This window comes from Zootoca vivipara, chromosome 7 (assembly GCF_963506605.1).
Source record: "Zootoca vivipara chromosome 7, rZooViv1.1, whole genome shotgun sequence".
NCBI lineage: Eukaryota > Metazoa > Chordata > Lepidosauria > Squamata > Lacertidae > Zootoca > Zootoca vivipara.
Window position 1 is genome coordinate 92,639,996 of NC_083282.1, and position 25,235 is coordinate 92,665,230.

The 25,235-nt window shown below is 49.5% G+C and overlaps 2 protein-coding genes across 3 annotated transcripts in view; both read right to left on the reverse strand.

Annotated features, from left to right (window-relative positions):
- The window catches only part of RBCK1 (RANBP2-type and C3HC4-type zinc finger containing 1), a 29,552-nt gene extending 27,525 nt beyond the window's left edge, over positions 1 to 2,027 (reverse strand). For both annotated transcript variants that reach the window (XM_035122100.2, XM_060277378.1), the window contains exon 1: positions 1,952 to 2,027. The gene's annotated coding sequence lies outside the window, so the exon portion shown is untranslated. The remainder of the gene's footprint in view (positions 1 to 1,951) is intronic.
- Positions 2,028 to 5,583: 3,556 nt separating this feature from the next.
- Positions 5,584 to 24,928, reverse strand: TRIB3 (tribbles pseudokinase 3). Its single transcript, XM_035123810.2, has 4 exons — positions 24,489 to 24,928; positions 15,191 to 15,484; positions 11,418 to 11,710; positions 5,584 to 9,692 (listed from the first exon to the last, which is right to left on the reverse strand). The coding sequence occupies exons 2-4, from the start codon at positions 15,482 to 15,484 to the stop codon at positions 9,197 to 9,199; spliced, it is 1,083 nt and encodes a 360-aa protein (XP_034979701.1). The 5' UTR covers positions 24,489 to 24,928; the 3' UTR covers positions 5,584 to 9,196.
- Between the last annotated feature and the right edge of the window lie 307 nt (positions 24,929 to 25,235).

A 25,235-nucleotide genomic window follows, 5' to 3' on the forward strand; every position in this document is an offset into this window, starting at 1 on the left:
TTACCTAACACCCTTCGCCAACCAACCCAGAAGCTTTTATAAACTTTGAACTTTGGCAGAAAGAAGTTCCTGGTGTTTATTGATTGAGCAATAAGAGGCACTCTGCAGTTTGATTGCTCTCACGCATGCAATCACTTATTTATTGCTTGGAAAAGGTGCATGCCTCTTGCTCAGAAAAAATATATATATCCAAGCAGTGGAGAACTCCAGTTATAAACGCTGCTTCATAGTCGCTCCATCCCCTTGGATCACCTTGGTTGCCTTGGTCTGAAGCTTTTCCAACTCTACGATATCCTTTTTGAGTCGAGGCGACCAGAACCATTCATAGGATTCCAAATGCAGTCGCACCATAGATTTGCATAACGTATGGCACGATATTGCAACTTTTACTTTCAGATCCTTTCCCAATGACCCCCTCTGCAGTGCCACACATAAGAAGCTGGCTTTTGGTTCACGGTGGGAGGGTGTTTTTCCTCTTGGGGGGGGGGGGGTCAGATAGCACGCTTTCTGCAAGGTGCACCTCGAGTGCAGCTTTTTGTATAACATGAAAGGGTTGGGTGCTGGTCCCATCGGAGCAAGACTCCAGGGCACAAGTCCAGGGACCCCCTTCAGGAGAAGGAGTCATGGGGGGGTGAGGGGGGGCAGGCAAACACAGGGGAGCTGTCTTAGCACATCTTGAAGTCAGCGGCCAATATGGGGCCGATTCTAACCAGAGCCTCAAATTTCTAAGCTGCACCACAAAAGGGGTGAAAAACAGGAAACAAAAGCACAAATTCTGCTCAGCGAGGCTGATGCTGTTTCATCACAGCCTCGGTTTTTTGTCTTTTTTCAAAGTGGGTCTTTTTAAGTGACAAAGATTATTTCGGGAGCTAGAATGGCATATTTGGTAAACTGGCTGGCTGGGGGCCAAGGGTGAGAGTCCAAAGCAGCCCCAAACTATGACCTTGACTGCTGTATGGCCCCATTCCTCACCAGGTGATTTCCTCTCCAAATAGCCTCTGAGCATGGACAAAGTGAAGGACAGAAATAAGCAAGCCCTTCCTTGTCTGAGATGCAGCCTGGCAGCCTCTCTGCCTCCCACTCTTGCAGAGGCCCCTAGGCAAAGGGGTACCCGCAAATCTGAAAGTCAGACACCCCCCAAAAATATGGCCTCTCAAACCCCCAGGCGCTCCAAAAGAACAGACTGCAGCACAATCCTACTATTAAGCAGTTTACTCGGAAGTAAGTCCCGTTGTGTTCAACGAGGCTTTTACTCCCGAGTAAGCGGTTCCGAAAGGGGCACCCCGGGGCTGTGGCGGACCGGTGGGTTTGCTCACAACCGCCCTGTAAGGTAGGCCCGGGGTGTTGGCTACTCGGCGGAGAGTAAGGAACGAGGGGCAAAGGCGGGTCCGCGGCGGGGATCGGGGCCGAGAAGAGCTGCCCCAAAAGGAGAAGCTTCAGGGCAAGGGGGGGGAGCGTGGAAGGGGCGAAAAACTTTGGAAAGAGGACCTTAAAATAAAAATAAAAAAGAAATACAACGATCCAGCTAAACTGAAGTCCTTTTAATGGATTTTAATGGGAGCTTTACGCTGAAAAGGCAATTTTGCACGGAAGTTAAGTCCCGCCGCAGAGTTCCCGGGAGAAGCGCAGCTTCCTCGGTGGACAGACGAGCGGCAGCGGGCCAAGGTGAGCAGCTTCCCGGCCCGAAGGAGCAGCACGCACGCGGCTCGTTCTTTCCGCGGCGCGCGCAGAATGCGCTTCCCGTCCGGGAGGATCGCATGCAACCGCACCCCACGCGCCCCGTGATTGACAGAAAGTGCACCCTCGAAGCTTCCCTCCCGTGACTCTTCCCCCACCCCCTGCTGAGGACACCCTCCCCTCCCTCCTCGCCCCCTTAGGAGGTAGGGTTTTTTCCCCTCTGTCCCCCTGGAAGGGGATCTGGGTGCGCGCCCCGGCCGCGCGCGACACTGACCTCCCAGGCGAGGCAGCCGCATCTGTTGCGGGCGGATCCGCGGAAGCCGGCGGCGGCAAAGCGAAAGCGAAGGCGGGCGAGGGGGAGGCGGAGCGAGTGGACACGCGGCCCTCCCCCTCATTCCTCCGCCTCTTCCTCCCACGCCCCCTCCGCCAAGGGGCGCCCCCGCGCGCGCGGACCAAGGGAACCCCCGTGACGTCACTGGCCCAGGCCAATTCCACGCCGGGGATCCTCAGGGAAGGAAGGAACTGGAACTTCCACACGGCATGGATCCCTCGAATATGATACTGTATTTGGCGCTTTTGGTTTTGCTATTTATTTTGCGTTTTTGTTTTTGAGGCTTTCTCGGTTCATTTGTTTTTGTGACTGTGTGGAATCCAGTTCAGCTGGCTGATTGATTGATTGATTGTGTGACTGCAGAAATGCAGACTGCAAAAAGTCTCCCCTCCAAACAATGACTATCATCAGAGCAAGAAAAAAAAATAGTTTTAATTTTCAGCATCTACAATACTGTCTTATTTATTTTATAGTACAGTATATTGATTATTGCTTTGCTTTCATTTTATGGATCAATGGTCTCGGTAGATAGTAAAATTCATGTTAAATTGCTGTTTTAGGGGTTGTTTTTAAAAGTCTGGAACGGATTGATCCGCTTTGCATTACTTTCTATGGGAAAGCGCGCCTTTGTTTTGGAACGCTTTGGTTTTGGAACGGACTTCCGGAACGGATTAAGTTTGAGAACCAAGGTACCACTGTATTCTGGAGTTGGAAATGGGTTGTCAAAATGCTGGAGGCGGTGGAGCGACTCCCCTGCGAAGAAAGGACTTTTTAGTTTGGAGAAATGCTAAGAGGCGACATTGATATTAAATTATACTCCACGTGGAGAAAGCGGGTAATGTTTCTCTCCCTGTGTCATATGATTAAAAATCCCCTCCTTTAGCCTTACATTTCCAACAATGCTTATTTCTCATTCTATACATTTTTGCTAAAGGAAATATACGGTTTCTAGAGAGGTCCTTTTGGAGCAAAGCAACAACAGCAACAGTGATCTGCGACGGCATATGTGAAGCTTTCGTGAGAGCTCACGTCTCCTTTACCAGAGGCATAAATAAAATGTGAGCCAAGGTTGGCAGGTGCAGACATGTAAGCAGTGAGGTCGGAGGGAAAGGAAATACAGAAAGGAAAAGGGCGGGGACAATTCAATTAAAGCGTAAATGTATGTGAAATAATCACAGTGGCCATGTATCGCCAAGCACTTTTGATAAGAACACAAATTGTTTTGCAGAACCTGGCAGGGCATGAAATATATGGATGACCCTCATGGTCAATTCTACAGTTCTATGATTCCCCCCTCCAAAGATTGATTTGGGAAAGGAAGGGCTGGGCACTTGGAAGGTACCACATTTCCTGCTGACCCAGAAACCCTATTCCTTCCACCCCAGATGCTTTGCACCCGTGCTAACTCAGCTGGCAAGGGGAAGTGAGCTTCCCCATGTTCAGAGGAAATTTCCCCTGCCACAGCCTGGGGGGGGGGAGGGAGCTGCAGGTTAATGCATCACACGGGAGACGCATCCACCAGCAAGCCCCCGTCGAAAAGATGGTAAGCCCAAGCTTGTTTTGCTGTTCTCCTGGCTGTGGCATTCACCATAGCCAAACAAACCCAGAAGGAAAATTAAAAAAAATATCGTTCAGTAGCACCTTAAAGACCGACTAAGTTTTTATTTTGGTATGAGCTTTCGTGTGCATGCACACTTCATCAGATGCATGCACACGAAAGCTCATACCAAAATAAAAGCTTAGTTCAGGCATCCCCAAACTGCGGCCCTCCAGATGTTTTGGCCTACAACTCCCATGATCCCTGGCTAACAGGACCAGTGGTCAGGGATGATGGGAATTGTAGTCCAAAACATCTGGAGGGCCGAAGTTTGGGGATGCCTGGCTTAGTTGGTCTTTAAGGTGCTACTGAAGGAATTTTTTTAATTTTGGTTCCACTCAGACCAACACGGCTACCTACCTGCAACTAAACCCAGAAGGGTTTGTAAGTGGCGTCACTCTGTCAAGGCAACAAGCTGGAATGGACGAGCGGCTATAGATCTTCTGCAAGAGCAGAAGCTTTCAAGATCCCAAAGGCCGCAGTTTGCTTGCTAGGATTCTGTCATTTGCTCCTGTAGCTCTTCCAGGAAAACAGGAACTATACAATTGTGCATTAGTGAATGGTTTGCAGAATCCTGCTTTTCCTCCTAGCGAGGAGGAGGCCTAGGTTGCATCAGACTGGGCTTTCTCCTTACAGAGAGTAGAAACAAATGAAAATTCTGTTTCGTGCATTTTCCAGTCCTGGAACAGAAATTAGGTTCCAGGGCCCAGCCCTGGTTCAAATTTAGATTTGTGAATTGCTCCTTCGCATCACCCTTCTATATTCAAGCCTGTGGGTGGGAGAGAGAGACGGGAAGCTCTGGCAGCCTTTTCTATATTTGTAGGGTGTGAGACGTCATGAGAGAATTCATCAGCTTAGCACAGCCTTTGCCAACCTGCTGCGCTCTGGATGTTTTGGGCTACAATTCTCACCATTCAATGGAGTTTTAAGTCCAAAAGCTCCAGAGGTTTTGAAGTGGGCTGTGTGTGGTTCTATATGGGAGGGAAGGGAGCATTTCCTTCATCTAAGAGAGGAGAAATAACCGAGCAGGTTTGGGAATGGGAATTGTTCTCTAAAACACCAGGAAGGTACCAGGTTGAAGGAAGGCTGAATAAAATTGTTGGGTATGTGCATGCCACCCACAGTTCCTTTAAATGTAGCCAAAAAAATAAAAGCACTCATCTGAGGCTCATAAACAGAAACTCACCTTTGACGAGTCTGCTTTAACTTTGTTAAAGTTTCTAACTTTTCAAAGCCACATGGGATCAAAGGGGTTAACGCAGGCTGGGGGCTGAATGCTGCCCTCCAGGCCTCAGCCCCCAGGCCCAGTGTTAGAAATTAGCCAGGCGTGTTTTGCAGGTCTAATTGCAAACACACAGGGATCTTCGGATGCCAGCTAGTGACTGGAGAAAGCAAAAAAGTCACTTCGGGGAGGATCTGAAATATTTTCCTTGAAGCTTGAATTTGTTTTATTCTGGATTGTTTTATTTGATGTTTTAATGTGTCATAAACTGCTGTGGGATTTGTTCTTTAAAATATAAAGTGGAATAAAAAATAATAATAATGCACTGCAAAAACAAAAAAACGGTGCCTAGACATTCCTCCTTGTTTCTGCTCGAGTCAAATGTATCCTTAAACTCTGATCAGGTGTATATAGAAATTAGGCTACATTCATTCCTTGTCCTACTTTGGCCTCTGGCCTGGCGAACCATTGGAACGCATCCCTCTGGAAAAGGGTCATGTTCAATTCCTGGCAGGTGCTGGGAAAGGTCTCTCTCAGCCCAAGACCCTGGGGACGGAGAACCACTCCAGAAACCAGCATGTGCTAAGATGGGCCAATTGCCTGGCCTGGGAGAGCGCCCCCAGAGTCCGGCAACATCCGTCCTTGCAGGGGAATCAAACTGCAATCGAGGTCCGCTGGAATGACACTCTCGACAGCAAATCAAGACATCTTTTAATTTCCGAGAGACAGAAAAATAGGCAAATTCACTCTGTTAAAAAAACAACAACACAGAAGGCCTCTCCCAGTGGTAGTGTGTGTCACTATTTGGTCAGGTATGAAAGCTGCATTATTTGCACACAGGCAGGATGACGGGAGGCTTGGGGGGGGGGGGAGGAAGAGGCAGAGCCAGGAAGGACTAAACCAGAACTGGAGCATCTTTGGCTGAACCAGAGACAATTATTTCCAAAGGAGCCAACTCACTGACTCTTTTCGCTCCCCAAAAGCACCAACAGGGTTCCAGCTCCCCGCGTTTCACCTTATCCAAGGTTTGCTGATCAGAAGCTGGGTTTTTTTCGCCCGAGGCGTCTGCCCGCGCCAGTTCCAACACGCCCTCCCTGCGTAAATAAAAGGCTAACCGTGCACCCGTTTTTGCAGCAGCAGCTCAACCCTCAAAGCTCCAAAGGATGCTGGGAGGTTGACAAATGGACCTCTGAAGAGCCGTTGCTGGAAAGCGCGGGGGGGGGCGCTGTTGCGATCGGCTCCCGCTTGCAGGTTCCCCATGCAGGCATTCGCTTGGCCGCTTTAAGGTGCAGGTTTAGACGGGTCACTGGCCCAATTTGCATGCAGAAGGTCCCAGATTCGATTCCGGTGGGGTGGTGAGAGACTGCTGCCGGAAACCTTTCAGAGCTGCTGCCAGCCAGTGTAGACAGTACTGAGCTGGATGGACCAATGGTCTCGCTCAATGTAAGACGGCTCCCTGTGTTCCTATCCAGCGGGCTCTTCTGATGTGTCGAGAGCCTTGTTAGAGGTGCCCAGCCCCCTCCAGGAGGGGCATATTCCCAGAGGAGGAGGAATGGCTCTTAAAACCAGTTTTGCAACCATGTCTTAAGGGACACCTGACCTTTCTGGTCCCAGGGAAACCGAGAGTGTAAAAGCTGGCTTTCCATCATGGGGGGTGGAAATGCAGCCCCATTTTCCCACTGCCAACTTGGGAGGGCAGAGCTGGCATGGGGCAGAGGAGAGAGACCCTGAAGCAGCTGTTGGGACCTTCTCGACAGCCCTTCTGACTCCAGGCGAAACAAGCTCACCACATTTGTGCCCGCCCCGGTGAGCGTGCCAGGGCCCTCTGGCATGTGTGGCTAGCTCTAGCCCTTTCTCACCTCGCACCTTCCCAATGTTTGGGTTCCCGCTTCCATCAGCCGCAGCCAGCGCCCAAAATGTTGAGAGGGTGCCAGGTTTTTGGAGAAGGCTGAGCTGAGGCTGTTTCCAACAGCTCAAGAGAAGGGCAGAGAGAGTCTCCTGCCTGTGTGCAGTGATCCTTGCCGTCCTCCCTCCCTCCAAGGCTGCGGGTTTGCTGTTTGGAAGCCGCACTTGCTAAGGCAGCAGAATCTCTTTAGCTCTGACCACCTTCCACCCCACCAAAATCCTGCTCTGGAACAGGTAGGTTGGCGGCACTGGCTTCTCAATGGGGACATGTGGGTCCGCAAGGGGCAAGGGGAGCGGTTTGCCCACTAGGAATCCCCACCCCCACCTTTCTCAGCCTCCAAATCATACTCTTGTCCCACTCTGGCATGGCTACCCCTAAATAATCCTGGGAATGGCAGCTCTGCCAAGAGAAACTGCCATTCTCAGGGTTCTTTTGTCGAAACAAAAGAAAAAAAATTCCTTCCAGTAACACCTTAGAGACCAACTCAGTTTGTCATTGGTATGAACTTCCGTTGATGCTTTTGAATTATGGTGCTGGAGGAGACTCTTGAGAGTCCCATGGACTGCAAGAAGATCAAACCTATCCATTCTGAAGGAAATCAGCCCTGAGTGCTCACTGGAAGGACAGATCCTGAAGCTGAGGCTCCAATACTTTGGCCACTTCATGAGAAGAGAAGACTCCCTGGAAAGGACCCTGATGTTGGGAAAGATTGAGGGCATTAGGAGAAGGGGACGACAGAGGACGAGATGGTTGGACAGTGTTCTCGAAGCTACGAACATGAGTTTGACCAAACTGCGGGAGGCAGTGGAAGACAGGAGTGCCTGGCGTGCTCTGGTCCATGGGGTCACGAAGAGTCAGACACGACTAAACGACTAAACAACAACAACAACAACATGAGCTTTCGTGTCTCTGCAGAAGTGTGCATGCACACGAAAGCTCATACCAATGACAAACTTACGGTAGTTGGTCTCTAAGGTGCTACTGGAAGGAATTTTTTTATTTTGTTAAAAGAAATTCATCAATGGATGGGGTCGATGTGTCTCAAGGATTTGTAGAACCTGAGATATATGCCTATACTGTACATTTTTGCCTGTTTTTGTCAGAAACACTTCCTCTTGCAGTGTTGCCTCACCCCCCCCCAAGAAAAAATAGAGAGAAATCCATGCAGGGACCCAAGCATGGGTGCCCTGCAGAAGGCCAAAGACAATAGGGGTGTGCTGGGGTCCCAGCACCCACAAATGTTGGCAAGAGAAGCCTGCAAACCCCTGCATAGGGACGGCACTCCTGGCAACCCCTCCCTCTCACACTGTGGTTCAAAAGACCAGCAATGGGCCGTTTCATGGAATACTGGGGTGGGAATGAAGTTCTGATTTTAAAAAATCGTGCTTAGAGATGTGGTGCACTATTCAGGGCACCCCAGAAGGGGTAGCACCCCACCAAGAAAGCAAGACAGAGGCATGTATTTGATTTTTCAAGGCTTTTAAGATCCAGCCCACCTAGCATGGCTGAGTTTCTTCTCCAACCCTGGGGAGGCAAGGAGGAAAGGCACCATGGGGGAGGTCGCAGGCTGGGGGGGAGGCTGGCAGAACAACCCAGCCACCCCCGAAAACTGTCAAGTACTGAGGTAAATTCAAGTAGAGAAAGAGGCAAGGCCCACCGGGAACCTCATTTTAAGGGCAGGAATTGGAGGCACTGTGGTGAAAACTGCGGGGGGGGGGGGAGGTTGTAGTTGTTTAAGGCCACAGGTTTTCTAGGAGGGGGGAGGAGACCACACACAGCTGCGGACCTCAGCCCCTTCCCTCCAAGGCTGCCACCCTGCCCTCCTCCCTCACAAGGCGCCTGGCGCACTGCGGAATGGGGAATGACTTCTCCTGAAAATGGCAGCCGGACTGCAGCGAGAGAGCGTCTTTACAGCTGCTTTCTGTTTCAAACAAAAAAACCAGTCCAGCGCTTTGACCGAGGCAGCCAGTCACAAATTCCCAGTCCTTGATCTTGCAATCCATCCATCCTTTTGCAACCTGAACCTCTTTTGCCAACCACCCCTGAGTCGTTCTGCGAGAACAGCGGCGGCTCGGAGCTCCAGTCCTTCGTTTCAGAGTCCCACAGGGGCTGCTAAGAAGCACCCCTTTCTCAACGCAGGAGAGTTTTGCTGGTGGGGATAAAGAGTTCCGGAACAGTCCTTTGGCACATGCGAACGAGTGCGCCACGAAGAGGGGCGCCGTGATGCGAGGGAGGCGCTGACGCCTCGCCATCGTCCCTGACCTGGATGTCAAAGCACCAGTCCTCCCAGTTTGCTGGCAAATGTGACTGTTGTCTTAGCTTGAAGACACTTCTTTCTGGGGCACGACTCTAGTGAGGGAACTGAAGGGTGAGAGGGGGTCTCCCTTCCATGGTTCATGGCTAGTCAGGTCAAGACAAGAGTCACCTTGTTGCTCCTTTTTCCATCTTGTTCTCTTTGGCGGCTCAGCTGTACAGGCCTCCCTCCTCTTCCTCTTTGGCCTTGACCTCCCTCAAGCCCCCCACATCTGGGACCACCTGCTCCGGCCCCTGATCTCTGGAGGGGCCATTCCACAAGCCCTCAGGGGTGCCGCCAGGAGCCAGCCATGGGTGCAATAGGATCTCGCCGGCTGTCAGCCTCTCGGATGGGTCCTTTCGCAGGAGGCAACGGATGAGGCAGCGGGCTTTGGGCGAGAGGTCCTCGGGGATGGCAAAGCGCCCGCGGCGGATCTTGCCGAAGAGAGACAGGGGCTTGGTGTCTTGGAAGGGGTAGCACCCCACGAGGAGGGTATAGAGCACCACGCCCAGGCTCCAGATGTCAGCAGCCTTGCCGGAGTAGGACGCCTTGGAGCTGAGGATCTCGGGACCCACGTAGGCCGGGCAGCCGTGCTTGTCCTCCAAGGAGTCGTCGGGGCCTTTCAGCAAACACGAGTCCTCCAGATTCTCCAGCAGCAGTTTGAATCTAGGCAGAAATCCAAGGGGAGAGTCAGTCAGGCACCAGAGATCCACTTGCCATCAAAGGCAGAATACAAGAATGGAAAAGCACCCCTAATTTTGCAACCGAGAAACCTGAATTTTGCAATAGGGATGGATGGATCGGTCGGTCAAGCTTGGGAGCAGATCTGCAGTTTGGTTGTGTAACTGATGGATTCCCCCCCCTTTTCTTGGTTTTACAGAATTTGGCTTCTCCTCCCCCCCCCCCCCGCCTCCTGATCTATTTGAATGATTCTGTTGGGGAAGAAGCACAAGACTCCAAAAACATTTGAGGAGGAATATAGGCAGGTATGGCACAAACATTTTAAAAAGAACTCTGGACACTTAATTTGGATCAGTCAATCTGCAATAGCCATAAACCTGAGTACTGAACAGTACGATTGCATCTTACTTATGCAGGAGTTCAGTTCCAAGGGTCCTACATGTTCAAGATAATTTCTTGTACCCAAATCCTTGGAACGACCCTGCAGCTAATGGGTGGAAGGAAGGAAGGGAGGGAGGGAGGGAGGGCATTCTGAGTACTCTCAGAGCCTACAGAGAGCTTAAAAGCTCTTTACGCACTAGGTAACCCTAAGTAGACCTGTTGCAAAAAGAGCTTTTAAGCTCTCTGCCTAGCTTGGAGTTAACTTGCTGTCTTGGAGTGGGTGGATGCAGAGGGATGGTGGGAGGAACTGCCTGGAGAACCCACAAGGGAGAAAGGCTCAGAGCCCAGGAGGGGCGGTGGGACGACGATGAGTGGTCAGAGGGAGAAGACAGGGAAGAGGAGGTGTCGGAAGCTGAAGAGGCAGCAGGGCTTAGTGAGTGGGGAGAGTCTGTGGCAGAGAGCAGTTCAGAATTGGAGGCAGAAGTGGAAGCAGGAGGGTGGGGTGAGGGAGACAAGAAGCAGAGAGGAGTCTGGCTGGTGAAGAGGCACAGGTTTCTCCCCTTCCTGCTGCAAACAAGCTCTCTTCCTGCCTGGTCTTCCAGAACCAAGAGAGGCATAAAGTGAGAAGAGCAAAGGAGCAGAAGGATATACAGGCACAGTCTCTGATTGCTTGGAAAACACCCTGGAGACGAGGAGACATAATCTTTGGGGAGGTGGGGACCTTTAGTCTCGACAACCAATACATGGGACCAAGACCTGAGCTGCTGCCATAGCTGCCAAGTTTTCCCTTTTCTCGCGAGGAAGCCTATTCAGCATAAGGGAAAATCCCTTAAAATAAGGGATAACTTGGCAGCTATGGCTGCTGCGCTCATTAGGCATGACACTCCTGTGCAGATCCTGTTTTGCTAATAAAGCATTAACTCCAGAAATACCCTGATTCTGTGCATTAGCAATTGGAAGGTGGGCCACAAATGAATATTCTGAACAACGCAATTCTAGCCATGTCTGTTCAGAAGTAAGTTCCATTGTCTTCGAGGGGCACAGCTCCCAGGTAGATGTGAATTATGGCTTTACTTTCAACTAGACATGGATGGGATTGCCATGCAATTGGTTTTACTTTGCAATCGCCGCCTTTATTAAACAGCTTTCTCGGTGTGATTTATTGCTGCCTCGCTTGCGGCAGTTTCCACCAGCCTGCCTTCAACTGCGTATGGTTGAAATTGCACAAGTTAAATGCACCTCTGATGCGCTCGTGCCGCACAGAATGTCCAGGGGAGCTGAGCAAGCGGGCAGGAAAGTGTCAACAGGTGCCCCTTCTCATCGCCTCACCTTTCTCGGTCAGCAAACACGAATTTCCTCAGTTTGAGGTCCCGGAGGACCACTCCATGCTGGTGGCAGTGGGCAACCGCTTCAGCCATCTGACGGAAGAGGACAGCAGCCTCAGGCTCAGGAAGGCGCTTGCACCGTCGCACATAGTTATGCATGTCGTCCCTCCCAGGCTGGAAGAAGACGTAAATGTTCTGGTCCCCGACAATCACATCCGCCACACGGGCGATGCTGGGATGCGCTGGAAGGGCGGCGTAAGGGGCCAGCGCCTCTGGGTAGCTCTTGGCTGGATAGACCTAAAAACAAGGAGCAAATTGTTACAAGTAAGCAAGTGAGCAGAACAACCACAAAAGAAGCACGCAGTTAACCTGTGGAACTCGCTGCCACAGTAGGCAGTGGTGGCTTTAAAAGACAAATCCATGGGCATTCTTAACAGCACAATCCTATCGATGTGTGCTTGGAAGTAAAGCTATCATTCATCTCTTCCTGGGACAAGGGCCCCTTGAACACAATGGGACTTACTTCAGAGTAGAGATGGATACCCTTGTTAAGTGTGTTCTGTTTTTCTCTCCACCCAAAAAATGCTAATGCATAAAACCCGTTCCCTTCTTTCAGATGTCATTATTGTTTTAGACATTCCTTTCCAATGTTAATTTTCGCTTTTTAACCCATCAGTATTTCTTGGCTTTTTGATGTTTTTAAATGGATACTTTTTGTTGCTTCTACTCTTATATATTGCATATTGTATATATGAAAGTGTGAATTATGGCTTTACTTTCAATTATACATGGATGGCATTGCCCTGCAATTGGTATTACTTTGTAATCACTGCCTTTATTAAATAAGAAACAGCTATTTTAATTTCCCTGACAGAAAACTTGCATTTTTTTCTCAGTATATCTTGCTGGTGCCTAACTGGAGAAACTCCAATACTTTGGCCACCTCATGAGAAGAGAAGAATCCTTGGAAAAGACCCTGATGTTGGGAAAGATTGAGGGCACTAGGAGAAGGGGACGACAGAGGACAAGATGGTTGGACAGTGTTCTCGAGGCTACGAACATGAGTTTGACAAAACTGCGGGAGGCAGTGCAAGACAGGAGTGCCTGGCGTGCTCTGGTCCATGGGGTCACGAAGAGTCGGACACGACTAAACGACTAAACAACAACAAAAACAAGTGGAGAAAAATAATAATTCTCTGTTTAATAGAAACTCTAGTTACAGGTAGGTAGCCGTGTTGGTCTGGTGTAGTCGAAACAAAACAAAAAAAAATAGAAACTCTTTAGAGAAAAGGATGTGTGTGTGTCCTTTCTTTATTTGACTTCCCTTTCATTCTGCATCAATAGAGTTGTGGCCATTTTTGTCCATGGTTCACTAATTCCACCCAAAAAAGTGCCCAGAGAGAAAGGCAGGAGTGCCACAGAAAATAAAATCGATGTTGAAAAATTAAAAGTCTTGGGTGAGCTTCAGGCAGAGGAGCTGGGCTTCCCTCCTTCCAAACAGAATACCCCCTCCCCTCCATAAACACAGCCTCCTCCCAAAGCACATAATCATCAACTCTTTTCATAGTAAAAAAAAGGAAACTTGTTGGGTTGGGAGTTGGAGGGAAGAGAGTACAGTATTTCAGAAACAATGGCCAACTCAAAGTGGGCATAACATTCCATGTTCAGCCAGCAGGTGTCAGCGTTGCACAGCCGCTAGCAGCTCTTGGGAAAAAATAATATTGTGGCATTTCATAAAGACACACAAATTTATCACGGCATAAGGCAGCTTCGCCAAGCCAGTGCCCTCCAGATGTTTTGGACTGCAGCTCCTATTAGCCACAGTCATTGTGCATCCAAAACATATAGAGGGCACCGGCTGGGCAAGGTTGGCATAATTATTCATAGACTCTAGTCCACAAATGACTATTATGCACCGTTATAAAGTTGTTTGCCTTTAAAGTGTCACAGGACTCTTCCTTGTTCAACAAAGGGTTAACAAAATATCACCCTCCCCAACACACACAGCCTTGTTCAAAGCGGCAATTTTGAAAATGGCAGGATGGAAGATACCAGCTTGTTGCTTACTCCACAAAGGAAGGACCAAAGCTCAGTGAGAGAGCATCTGCCCTGCATGTAGAATGTCCCAGGTTCAATCTCCAGGTTCAGAAAGACCTGAAACCCCAGAAAGCTGCTGCCAGTCAGAGTGGGCAATACTGAGCTAGACGGACGAGTGGTGTATTTCAGAGCCGGTATTTCAGAATTGCACCATGGGCTACAAAAACTTTCAAGTCCAAAGTTACCAGCCTTGAGGCAAAGAGGGACAATTCTGAGTTTCAAAAATGCATTTTAAAGTGCAGTGTCTGCGAGAGACATATTCAGAAGAAAAGGCTAAGAAGTAAACCCTACGCAAATCTGGAGTCCCTAAGATGGTTGGATGGCGCCTTGTCTACCTCCTTCCGGCAACTCCTGCAGCCATGCTGGGGCCAAACGTCTTGCTCTGTTTTCCTTTGGACCACACCAGCGAGGCCAAGAGGGAGGGTCTTGTCATCTGGGCAGCCCGGGACCTCCAGACACACTGCCCAGGCTTGTGCCCTGGGAAAGGGGTCACTTCGGTGCTGCCACAGCAGCACACACAAAAAAAGAAGAAGAGCAAGAGGCAACAGTTACGAGTTACGGGGCTCTACCGGGCTCTACAGCCACAGCAGACGCTGCGATTTCCCAGCAGTTTGACCTCACCCCCAGAGGTGTTCGTGTTTCACTCCTCCATTGCTGGATGTCATAGAATCATAGAATCATAGAGTTGGAAGAGACCACAAGGGCCATCCAGTCCAACCCCCTGCCAAGCAGGAAACACCATCAAAGCATTCTTGACATATGCCTGTCAAGCCTCTGCTTAAAGACCTCCAAAGAAGGAGACTCCACCACACTCCTTGGTAGCAAATTCCACTGCCGAACAGCTCTCACTGTCAGGAAGTTCTTCCTAATGTTTAGGTGAAATCTTCTTTCTTGAAGTTTGTGATTGTTTATATCACCTGTGTTTAATTTCTAGGCTTGCAAAGTGTGAGAACGGAAGCTATTCTTATCTCTTCCACTCTATTGTACTGTTGTACTTACTTTCTGTCTCTCTCTCTTGGAGAAGAAGGAGGCAGACGCCATGATTGCTTTGTGCTGTATATATTGCTTAATAAATACTTAGAATGCACACACCAACTCTCTGCTAACTCTGCGTGCACATAGTCTTCTGATATGTGTCGCTGGAAGCATGCCGGGACTGGAGATTTATGGACGTCCCGAGTTGCGCTTCATAAGGAAGATGCAGAGAGGTTTGTCTCATTCCGGGGGCTGCGTGTGCCCCCCAGGCATGTTCTGACAAGAGGCGCCCTACACTGCCTCTCCTGTCAGCCAGATGAGAAGACCACCTTGTCCGTTATATGCCCAGCAGGACCACTAAAGTCTGCAGGAGACTTCATCCTGCAAGATACAAAGATCTCAGAAGCTCCTTCCGCATTAAATCGGAGCAGGGCCTTTACTGCGGCTGCCCCTGTATAGATACAACAGGTCCCTATTTCCACTTTCTGGAAACAACCGCAGACATTTTTGTTCCAATAGTTCTCCCAGCGGGATAGGTAAGTGTTTTTCCACGAGTGTCCATTTCACATCGTTTTTCGTTTCGTTTTAAATGCACCTCCTGATTTTATTGCTGCGTTGCCTTGAGGCGATTGTGTGAGGTGAACAACAACAACAACAGGAAACAGGTCAGGGAAAAAACACCATTTTCTCCAGCAGGTTTCCTACCTTGCAGGTATATTCTGCCTCCGTGTGTCTGTCCACAGCCCTGTAGCAGCGGCCGCCTTCGGTGGCCTCCAGAAGGATATAGGGGCCAATCTGGGATATCCTTGACTCCCGGTCTGTGGCAGGAAGGAGGCTAGAGGCAAGGGGTTGGAGGCAAGGGCTCGGGCTCGGCAGCAGGCTGAGACGTGGGCGCTTGGCTTCTGGGATGCTGGTCTCAGAGGCATCGTCCAAGTCCAGCCGCTGCTGCTTCTTCTGCGATGCAACCACCAGAGGGCACTCCTGCACAAGCAGACTCATCTGGAGGAGGGAAGTTAGGAGAGCAAGGGGTTAACTCAAAAGGGTCAAAGGGGTACAACTAGATGACCAAGGGAGCTAAGACCCCTTAATGCATAATACCCATCCGGCACTTGATCATTTATCGTGGCAGCACCAGAACTTTGGAACTCCCTGCCTATTGATATCCCTGCAATCTTTTCAGCACCCGCTTAAAACATTGTTGTTTAGGCAAGCCCACCCAGATATTTAGAAAGCTGGTGTGAGTTTTTATCTGTTTTTAGTCTATTGCTACTTTAATTTCTGGAAAGTCTTAAATTGATGTTAATTTTTCTTATCGATAATTTTATTATTTTATCTTTTATTGTAAACCACTTTCCCCCCTCTGTTAACTTATTTACTGATACTTATTCTTAGATATACAAAGATACATGCCCATTACAAAGTATCTTTTTATAATATACTAAGGGAAGACAGCTACTTAAGTCTAAAAAAGAACAAATCAGAAATGATGAGAAAATGAGACCCCTAAAAAAGAGAAAGGGAGAGAAAAGGGAAAGAAAGGGAAAACTACAGTACTGTACAGTGTTTTGTTTTGTTTGTAAACCACTTTGAAAAAGAAACCTGAAAAAGACCCTCAATCAAGCAGTATATAAATTTCATGAAATAAATAGATATCCATTCCTAGCCCTGTTACTAGGCCTCAGTGTCTGGTACTAAGCAACATCTTTAGAAACTGAACATGGGAACATGGGAACTGGCGTCTCCACCCCCATCGTTCTGCCCGGACACTGAGATCCGGCGCCGAGGGCCTTCTGGTGGTTCCCTCATTGCGAGAAGCCAAGTTGCAGGGAACCAGGCAGAGGGCCTTCTCGGTGGTGGCGCCTGCCCTGTGGAACGCCCTCCCAACAGATGTCAAAGAAAAAAACAGCTACCATATTTTTAGAAGACATCTGAAGGCAGGCTTTTAATGTTTAATAGATTATTTTATTTGACTTTTCTGTTGTAAGCCACCCAGAGTGGCTGGGGAAACCCAGCCAGATGGGCGGGGTATGAATAAATTATTATTATTATTATTATTATTATTATTATTATTATTTATATCTGCCTTTGGGGTCACCTCAGGTTCATAACAGCGCCCTTTCTCATTTAACATTGACAGAACTAACCCAGTGATTCTTTTTTGGGGGGGGGGGTATGCAAGGGTACACGTATCCCTGAACGTTTTGTGAATCTAACGGGAGAATAAACGTTAAAAAAATTAAATTGTTAGTTTCTTCTCTAGCACGGTGAATCGCCAGTTCCGTTGCTACCCCCAATGGCGGGCTCATTTCCTGCCATGGTGTTTCCTGAGTTCCAGACAGAGTGAGAGTACCCCTAAACATTTTTTTTGGGGGGGGGAGCACTGGAACTACCCTAAGGGCACTGAAGAAGACAGCAGAATACACTGAAGCAAGGGTCAGCAAACTTTTTCAGGAGGGGGCCGGTCCACTGTCCCTTAGACACTGTGGGGGGCCGGACTCTTTTTGGGGTGGTGGTGAATGAATTCCTATGCCCCACAAATAACTCAGAGATGCATTTTTAATAAAAGCACACATTCTACTCATGTAAAAACACCAGGCAGGCCCCACAAATAACCCAGAGATGCATTTTAAATAAAAGGACACATTCTACTCATGTAAAAACATACTGATTCCCGGACCGTCTGCGAACCGGAATAGAAGGCAATTGGGCCTTATTTTGCCTGCCCATGCATTGAAGGCTATAATGCCATTTCTTAAACAACAACAACAACCCACCCAGATAACAATTCTGTGTAATAAAAAAGGGAATCATTCTGAAACCTCTACATGTATTCAAAACAACATCAGTGATTTAACAGCACCGAAAGTGAGAAACAGTTTCACGCAGCTCCTCCTCAACCGGAGAGAGATGCTACAAAATAGGACTTCTCTGGGGAAGGCTAGTTGCCCATGCACCATTGCCACAGAAAATCACCTGCTCTGCAGTGCCCACCAAATTGAATTAATTTTTTTAAATCAAAAAGATTCAGGAGTCTCCCAGCAACAGTTCCCGGCCCCGTGCCCCCCCCCCCCGAGGTTCTGGACCCCGGGAATTTCACTTCATCATCTCATGCACCTGAACACTTTTGGGGCGGTTGCTTTCAAGGGATGGAAGCGCAGGGTTGAAGCTCACAGCTGGTGCTAGCAGAAAGCGCATTGCTCCCCACGAGTCATCGTGGAAAGTCTGACTGCAGCCTCCACCCCCACACTCGGCTTCCGGAGTTTTCAAAATCAGCCTTGTCCCTACCATTCTCACCTTATCTTCCCAATAAGAGCAGACTGGCTCTCGGGATGCTACAAATACCAATTTTCACTTGTTACAGGTAGGAAGCCGTGTTGGTCTGACGTAGTCAAAACAAAATAATAATTATAAAAAATTCCTTCCAGTAGCACCTTAGAGACCAACTAATAGGGATGAGCTTTTGTGTGCATGCACATGAAAGCTCATACCTATGACAAACTTAGTTGGTCTCTAAGGTGCTACTGGAAGGAATTTATTATTATTATTATTATTATTATTATTATTATTATTATTATTATTATTATTATTTTCACTTGGTTGTAGAAGTCATGATTGAGCAGCACTGTGGGGCATACCAGTGCCGGATTTACGTATAAGCTAAACAAGCTATAGCTTAGGGCCCCACTCTCTTGGGGGCCCAAAAAATTTTTAAAGGAAAAAACAACTGGATGCACATTTCCAAAATATAAGCTACAAAACAAATAAAATAAAGCCTAAATACAGCAACAGTGTTTTGTGTTGTGTAGGCTCCTATTTGTTATGTGCAAATGGCTTTAGATACCTATGAGGTCCATAAATTACCATATAGCATATATTCAACACAAAAAACAGTGACAATTTGTTGTTGACAAAGGATAGCTGGACATATAAAGGGCCCCATTACCTTCAGTAGCTTAGGGCCTCACCAAACCTATATTTGGCCCTGGGGCATGCACACCCACCCACACAGCCCTCCTTGTGCGACTGACCATCACAATAACCAGTGGCAATGAGTTCTGCAGGGGCTACTTGTGCAATGTGTGTGGGGAAAACCATGGTGCCTGGGCATGCAAAGGTAAGAACAGCCCTGCTGGGTGCAGTTCACCCACAAACCGTAGAGGGAAATTTGCCAGCCTGTCAAGGTAGCCATGCCAACCCTGTTTGCTCCCAGGAGTCATCAGAGGACAGAGTTTATGAGCTGTTATTGCTGCCTCTCATGGAAGATGCTGATGGCTTGGGAGAACAATGGGGCGGGCAATGTTTTGCATGTACAATGAGGCATGAGGGTGTTTGCCTCAGGGATGGGTGGGTATCGAATCACTCGGTGCACAGCAGCAATGAGGAAATGCCTGGTCACACGCAGCAAGGTGGTCAGAGTGTTGGCAGCTAGACTGGTGACTGGGAGCGGCCGCCGAGACCATATAACACCGGTCCTGAAAGACCTACATTGGCTCCCAGTACATTTCCGGGCACAATTCAAGATGCTGACCTTTAAAGCCCTAAACGGCCTCAGCCCAGTATACCCGAAGGAGCGTCTCCACCCCCATCGTTCAGTCTGGACACTGAGGTCCAGGTCCGAGGGCCTTCTGGTGGTTCCCTCCCTGTGAGAAGTGAGGTTACAGGGATCCAGGCAGAGGGCCTTCTTGGTGGTGGTGCCCATCCTCCCATCAGATGTCAAGGAAATAAACAACTATCTGACTTTTAGAAGACATCTGAAGGCAGCCCTGTTTAGGGAGGTTTTTAATGTTTGCTTTTGTGTTTTTAATATCCTGTTGGGAGCTACTCAGAGTGGCTGGGGTAGCCCAGCCAGATGGGTGGGATATAGAATCATAGAATCATAGAGTTGGAATAGACCACAAGGGCCATCCAGTCCAACCCCCTGCCAAGCAGGAACACCATCAAAGCATTCTTAACATATGGCTGTCAAGCCTCTGCTTAAAGACCTCCAAAGAAGGAGACTCCACCACACTCCTTGGGAGCAAATTCCACTGCTGAACAGCTCTTACTGTCAGGAAGTTCTTCCTAGTGTTTAGGTGGAATCATCTTTCTTGTAGTTTGAATCCATTGCTCCGTGTCTGCTTCTCTGGAGCAGCAGAAAACAACCTTTCTCCCTCCTCCATATGACATCCTTTCATATATTTGAACATGGCTATCATTATCACCCCTTAACCTTCTTTTCTCCAGGCTAAACATACCCAGCTCCCTAAGCCGTTCCTCATAAGGCATTGTTTCCAGGCCTTTGACCATTTTGGTTGTCCTCTTCTGGACACGTTCCAGCTTGTCAGTATCCTTCTTGAACTGCGGTGCCCAGAACTGGACACAGTACTCCAGATGAGGTCTGACCAGAGCAGAATACAGTGGTACTATTACTTCCCTTGATCTAGACGCTATACTCCTATTGATGCAGCCCAGAATTGCATTGGCTTTTTTAGCTGCTGCAATTTATATAAGTAATAAATTGTTGTTGTTGTTGCTGTTGTTGTTGTTGTTGTTGTTACTCCTTAAACCAGGGTTACAGTCACCAAAATGGAAAGCCTATTTGCCATTTGGGGCCAGACAGCTCAAAAGTTGTATTTTTCCATACAATTTTTTTTGCTACCTGAAATTCATTCTGATTGTGCAGATGAAATGTCATCGATAGGATTCTACAGGATGTGTTGCTAGTGTGTGAGAACAGGCAAGATCAAGGATCTCCAGGCATGCATCTCCAGAGGGTGGAGACGTCTGGCGCCATCCTGCCACCCGGGCATCTTCGCTTGGTGGCAAGTGGCCGGTAGCCAGGGGCAAAATGCGACCGGCAAATTTCAAAAGCTGGAAGAGTCAACCCTCTGAGGATTCTGCTCCCTGCATTTCCAGGATTCCAGACAGGAGTGTCTCCCAGCCCTACCTGGAGATGCCAGGGATGAAACTTGGAACCTTCTACATACGAAGCAGGTGTCCTGCCACTGATCTGTGGCCCTTGCTAGCCCCAGGTGATGGAAGGGGGCTGATGGAGAGGGAGGCTGGGTGTGGAAGGAGAATGGTAGCCCTGCAGTTTGGGGGCTAGGATGGAGACATCCAACTAGGCTTCACGTTGGAAGAATTAGAACAAGTAAAATACTTCTTCACACAGTGCATAGTTAAAACTATGGAACTCCCTCCCACAGGAGGCAGGGAAGGCCACCAAACTGCGTGGCTTTAAAAGAGGATTGGATATACAGTATTCATAAAGGAGAGGTCTCTTGCTGGCTATATGCTGCCTCCAGGATGGAATACCAATTGCTGGAAGGAAGAGTGGTCTCGCCCTCAGATCTTGCTTGCAAGTTTCCAAAATGGGCATCTGATCTGGGCTGGCTGGCCACTGCGAGAACAAAATCCTGGACCGGGTGGGCCCCCTGTGGCCTGATCCAGCAGGCTCTTCTTCAGAGACCTGCAAACTCCAGAGGTTCCCAAAGCCTCTCTGCAGAATGGAGGACCTGATGGGAAGCTGGAAAAGGCGGCCTGCCTCTCCCAGTAGCAGCCCCTGATCTCGCTTGCCAAAGGAAAGGAGCGGCCATCAACCTGAGAATCATAGAGTTGGAAGAGACCACAAGGGCCATCCAGTCCAACCCCCTGCCAAGCAGGAAACACCATCAAAGCATTCTTGACATATGCCTGTCAAGCCTCTGCTTAAAGACCTCCAAAGAAGGAGACTCCACCACACTCCTTGGCAGCAAATTCCACTGCTGAACAGCTCTTACTGTCAGGAAGTTCTTCCTAATGTTTAGGTGGAATCTTCTTTCTTGTAGTTTGAATCCATTGCTCCGTGTCCGCTTCTCTGGAGCAGCAGAAAACAACCTTTCACCCTCCTCTATATGACATATGAGAGGAGTTAGAAGCAAATGACGTCTCTTCTGCCCAGGTTAAGCCAAGGTGCAATACACCTCCAGGCATGGTGGGAGATACATGTGCAAGGATTTGCAAAAGGACATCATTTGCACAAACGTAATTGAATGCAGGAGGCGGAGGGAGGCTGCCTTTTCGTCACTATAAGCTGCCTGCAGGCTCTGCCTTTCCAAAACAGGGAGCAGACGTTTCCAGAAGTGTATGCAACCGGAAAAGTGTGCCAGCCTCAAGGCTCCAAATGCCCCCAGAGAGACTGCAGGGAGGAGCCTCCAGCTATCTCTCTTTCACTTGCTCTCATCAGCACGGAAAATAAGTGGATGATGCAAACAGAAGGCAAGTTCCCCAGCCTCCACTCCCCCCCCCTGCTGACCCAGGAACAAGGTTGCCTTGAGGTCACACCTTTCCTCTTGGCAACATGATCTCTGCATTCAACAACAAGGAAAGAAACACTCTGTCTATGCTCAAAGCCCAGCTCCCTTAGTTTATGTTTCACACGTACTGGTATTACTAAAGCACGGTTCCAGAACTGTGCTTTAGTGTGCTGCACACACGCAAACACCCTTAAAAGTACAGTATAAAGGTTTGCTTGTATTTACTCACTTGCAAATAAATAAATAAATAATGCCACGCCTCTTTAAAAATTAGCATGGCAGTTAACAGCATAAAGATTACCAGTAAGATTACAAACACAACATATAACAGAAGAAATAAAACTTTCTTTCCAAATCAGTAGCTGAAATCACTAAGTCAGTAGTCAGTAGGGCATGAGACTCTAATCATGGGTTCAAGGCCCACGTTGGGTGAAAGATTCCTGCATTGCCAGGGGTTGGACTAGATGACCCGTAGGATCCCTTCCAATGCTACAATTCTATGAAATCCAGACATCCACCTCGTTGAATTGCCCCACTGGGAAAGCCTGGAACCAGGAACTCGGCCATCACCAGCCTTTCCTAAGTGCTCAGAGTGTGTTGCATGCATTATATCAGTAACTTTTACAACAGTCTTGTAGGGTAGACCAATATCACCACCTCCATGCTACAAGTGGGGTCCCAGGCTGTTAAGAAAATGGTTTGCTGAAGGCCTCCTAGTTCATGGCTCCTGAGATTTGGCTCAGTGACTTCCCAATTCACACTCAATCTCCATGGGGCAAACATCACCTTATGGAAAAATATCATTGTTTAAAACCAACCCTCACTTTCCCCTTCTCTAGGAAAACAGCAGTTTCTGCAAAGGGCAATTTTCAGTGGCAAAGCAGTAGAGGAGGGGTACTTAACCCCTTCCCTGTCAGCTGCTGCTTTCTGCTGGATCTGCTTCCCCCCAAAGCTCCCAGGTGCTTTGCAGTGGCAAGTACACCTGCAATCCTGGTGCAGCTGGGGGAAATTTGGAGCAAGAAAACAGCCAGCAGGAAGCTCTAAGCCTGCCTTCCCCAACCTGGTGCCCTCCAGATGTTTTGCACTACAAATCCCATCAGCCCAAGCCAACACAGCCTTACACATCTTCACATACAATGTGCCCTTTGGCTTTTGCAGCTGCTACACTGATTATCGCTACACCATCTTTTACTTCTGTCCTTCATTGCTGGTATCCATGCTGTTCCTGGATTATTGATCCAGACCAACATGCATTTGTATCCTATGGGCTCCATCATAGTATCTGTCATGGTAACAACATTTTGGGGAGGGTGGGCATTGCTGTTCCTCAGCTGTTTTTCCCACTCACAGCTATGTTTGTTACAAAGACACCCCACCCCGCTCCAATTTCATTCAAAGAAAAAAGAAACTCTGCACATGCACAGATAAAAAGTATTGGTCTGACCGAAATCAGATACTGCAGACTCCACATGGAAGCCTTTGAAAAAAGTGGTCTGGGTCAGTCCTCTGAGCACTGGGCGCCCTCCTTTGAAAGAGGCTGCCCCTCGCTTGGTCACCTGTGACTAGTTTAGAATCACCCCAGGCAACCAGAGAGGAGAAAGCTAATGCCATTTAGTTGTGCAACAGCTAGTTATGACCAAGGCAGGTATGTTAGTAAGAAAGGTTTTATTGGCTAATCGTTTTTTGTGGACCTAATTTGCACGGCTTTTTTTTAAAAGGCTCTTACTTGCCTGTTGCATCAAACATTTTCTGAATTGCCTCGCCTCACCCGAGGCGACCGCAATTGTTTGCTGTGGAGGAAGTCTGAAGATTCATTGCGAGTCACTCCATGATGTGATCCTGACTGAGGGATATGTCTATATTTAATCAGCCGCAGGAAAGCTTCTGCTCCTCAACTGCAGGCTGTTCTCCAGGAAAAGACTTGGCTCAGCCCAGGAGGAGCCACATGTCAGGCACCCAAATTCACGGCCACCCATAGGGAACAAGGAGCGACAGCTCAGCCTTGCTGGAATCCCATGTCTGTTAAATACACGGCTGCACTTTGGACTCATTTTTCACACAGAGAACGAATATGCAAAGCTGCCTTATACCCAGCCAGTCACACAATCAGAACAGTAGAGCTGGAAGGGATCCCCAAGGGCCATCTAGTCCAACCCCCTGCATTCCTCAAGAACCCCTGACTCGCTCAGTACCACCCACACTGACTGGCAGCAGCTCTCCTGCGTTTCAGGTAGAGAGACCTATCTGGAGGTGCTTGGCACTGAACCTGGGTCCTTCAGCAAGCAAAGCAGCTACTCTGCCCCTGGATTATGCCCGGATCCCCCATCTGATGGGTCCGCAGTCCTTTTGCCGCTAGAATGCTTCCTCTTCCTATTCCCAAATGCCTGGGAGCCCCTGGTGAGACATAGCTTGGCCCCTTAGCTCTGAAGGAAAGGCGCTGTGGATGCCAAGGCTGCCTCTGAGCATGGCCAGAGGGGAGCCCCTTTAGCCTGTTGCAGCAAAGACGGTAGCTGCTCGCCGGAGAGACACCCACCCACCCACCCAGTGCCCACCCTGTGGGTCCTTCCTAGCCCCTTTCAGGGGCTGAAATCAGGTCCGGGGGCTAAGCGAGTCTCGACCTCCCTCCACCCGAGATCCAGGTGTGGACAACCACCGGTGCCCACCTGAGCCCCCTCCCCACCCCACCGCGATCTGCTTCGTCCTTCTTAGCACCCAAACGCCTTCTGTACCTTTGGCAGTGGCGGCGGCGGCCTCGACGGCGTTCCCTATATGCGGGTCTCTCTCTTTTTTGGAGGGGGGTCCTTCTCTTGCCTTCTCGCCCCCCAACTCCGGAGTGCTTTCCCCCTTTCCTTGACCGACGATCCTGCAGGGTAGGCGGAATCCGAGGGGAGAGGGGAGCACCCAATCCAGAAGACCCCCACCTCGGGGTGGCGGGTAGGGTGGGATCCTGCTTCCCTCCCCGCCTAAGGGCGAGTGCAGCAGCAGCAACAGCGACGCTCCATGGTGCAAGCGGCGGCGGTGGCGGCGAGGGAGCAGCGCAGCGAGCGAACGCGCCCTCCTCGAGTGGCGAGCGCCTTTGTCTGCGCGGCCGCTGCGGCTCCTGGCCGCGCCGTCGGGGATGATGTAACTCCCGCAGCCGCGGCTCCGCCTCGGTCCGGCTGATGCGGCAGGCGGCGCGGATTGCACCAGGCAGCCGGGCAGCCGGGCTCCGCCCCGGCTCTGATGACACGCGTCGCCCCGAGCCTGCAACCGCGCTCAGCCCCGCCGAGCGGCACCCGCCGCCACCCCAGCCGGGCGCCCCCTCGGGGTCGCCTGGCAAGCGGGTCGCGCCACGCGGGGCCGCCGGAAAGGCGTGGGACTAGTTTGGAAAGAGACGGGCAGCAGCTGAAACCCCAGGTCCGGATTTCATCTGCAGTTTCTAGGCAGAAGCCTGTTCCTCTTAGAAGGGGGGGGGCAGGGGCGGAATCGCTCGTGGA

Bases quoted from the DNA above. Each gene is read 5' to 3' on its own strand.
- TRIB3 (XM_035123810.2), bottom strand. From the start codon at position 15,484: ATGAGTCTGCTTGTGCAGGAGTGCCCTCTGGTGGTTGCATCGCAGAAG. The intron at 11,711-15,190 runs GTAGGAAACCTG...CCTTGTTTTTAG, and splicing joins AGGCAGAATATACCTGCAAG to GTCTATCCAGCCAAGAGCTA. The intron at 9,693-11,417 runs GTGAGGCGATGA...ATTTCTGCCTAG, and splicing joins GTGTTTGCTGACCGAGAAAG to ATTCAAACTGCTGCTGGAGA.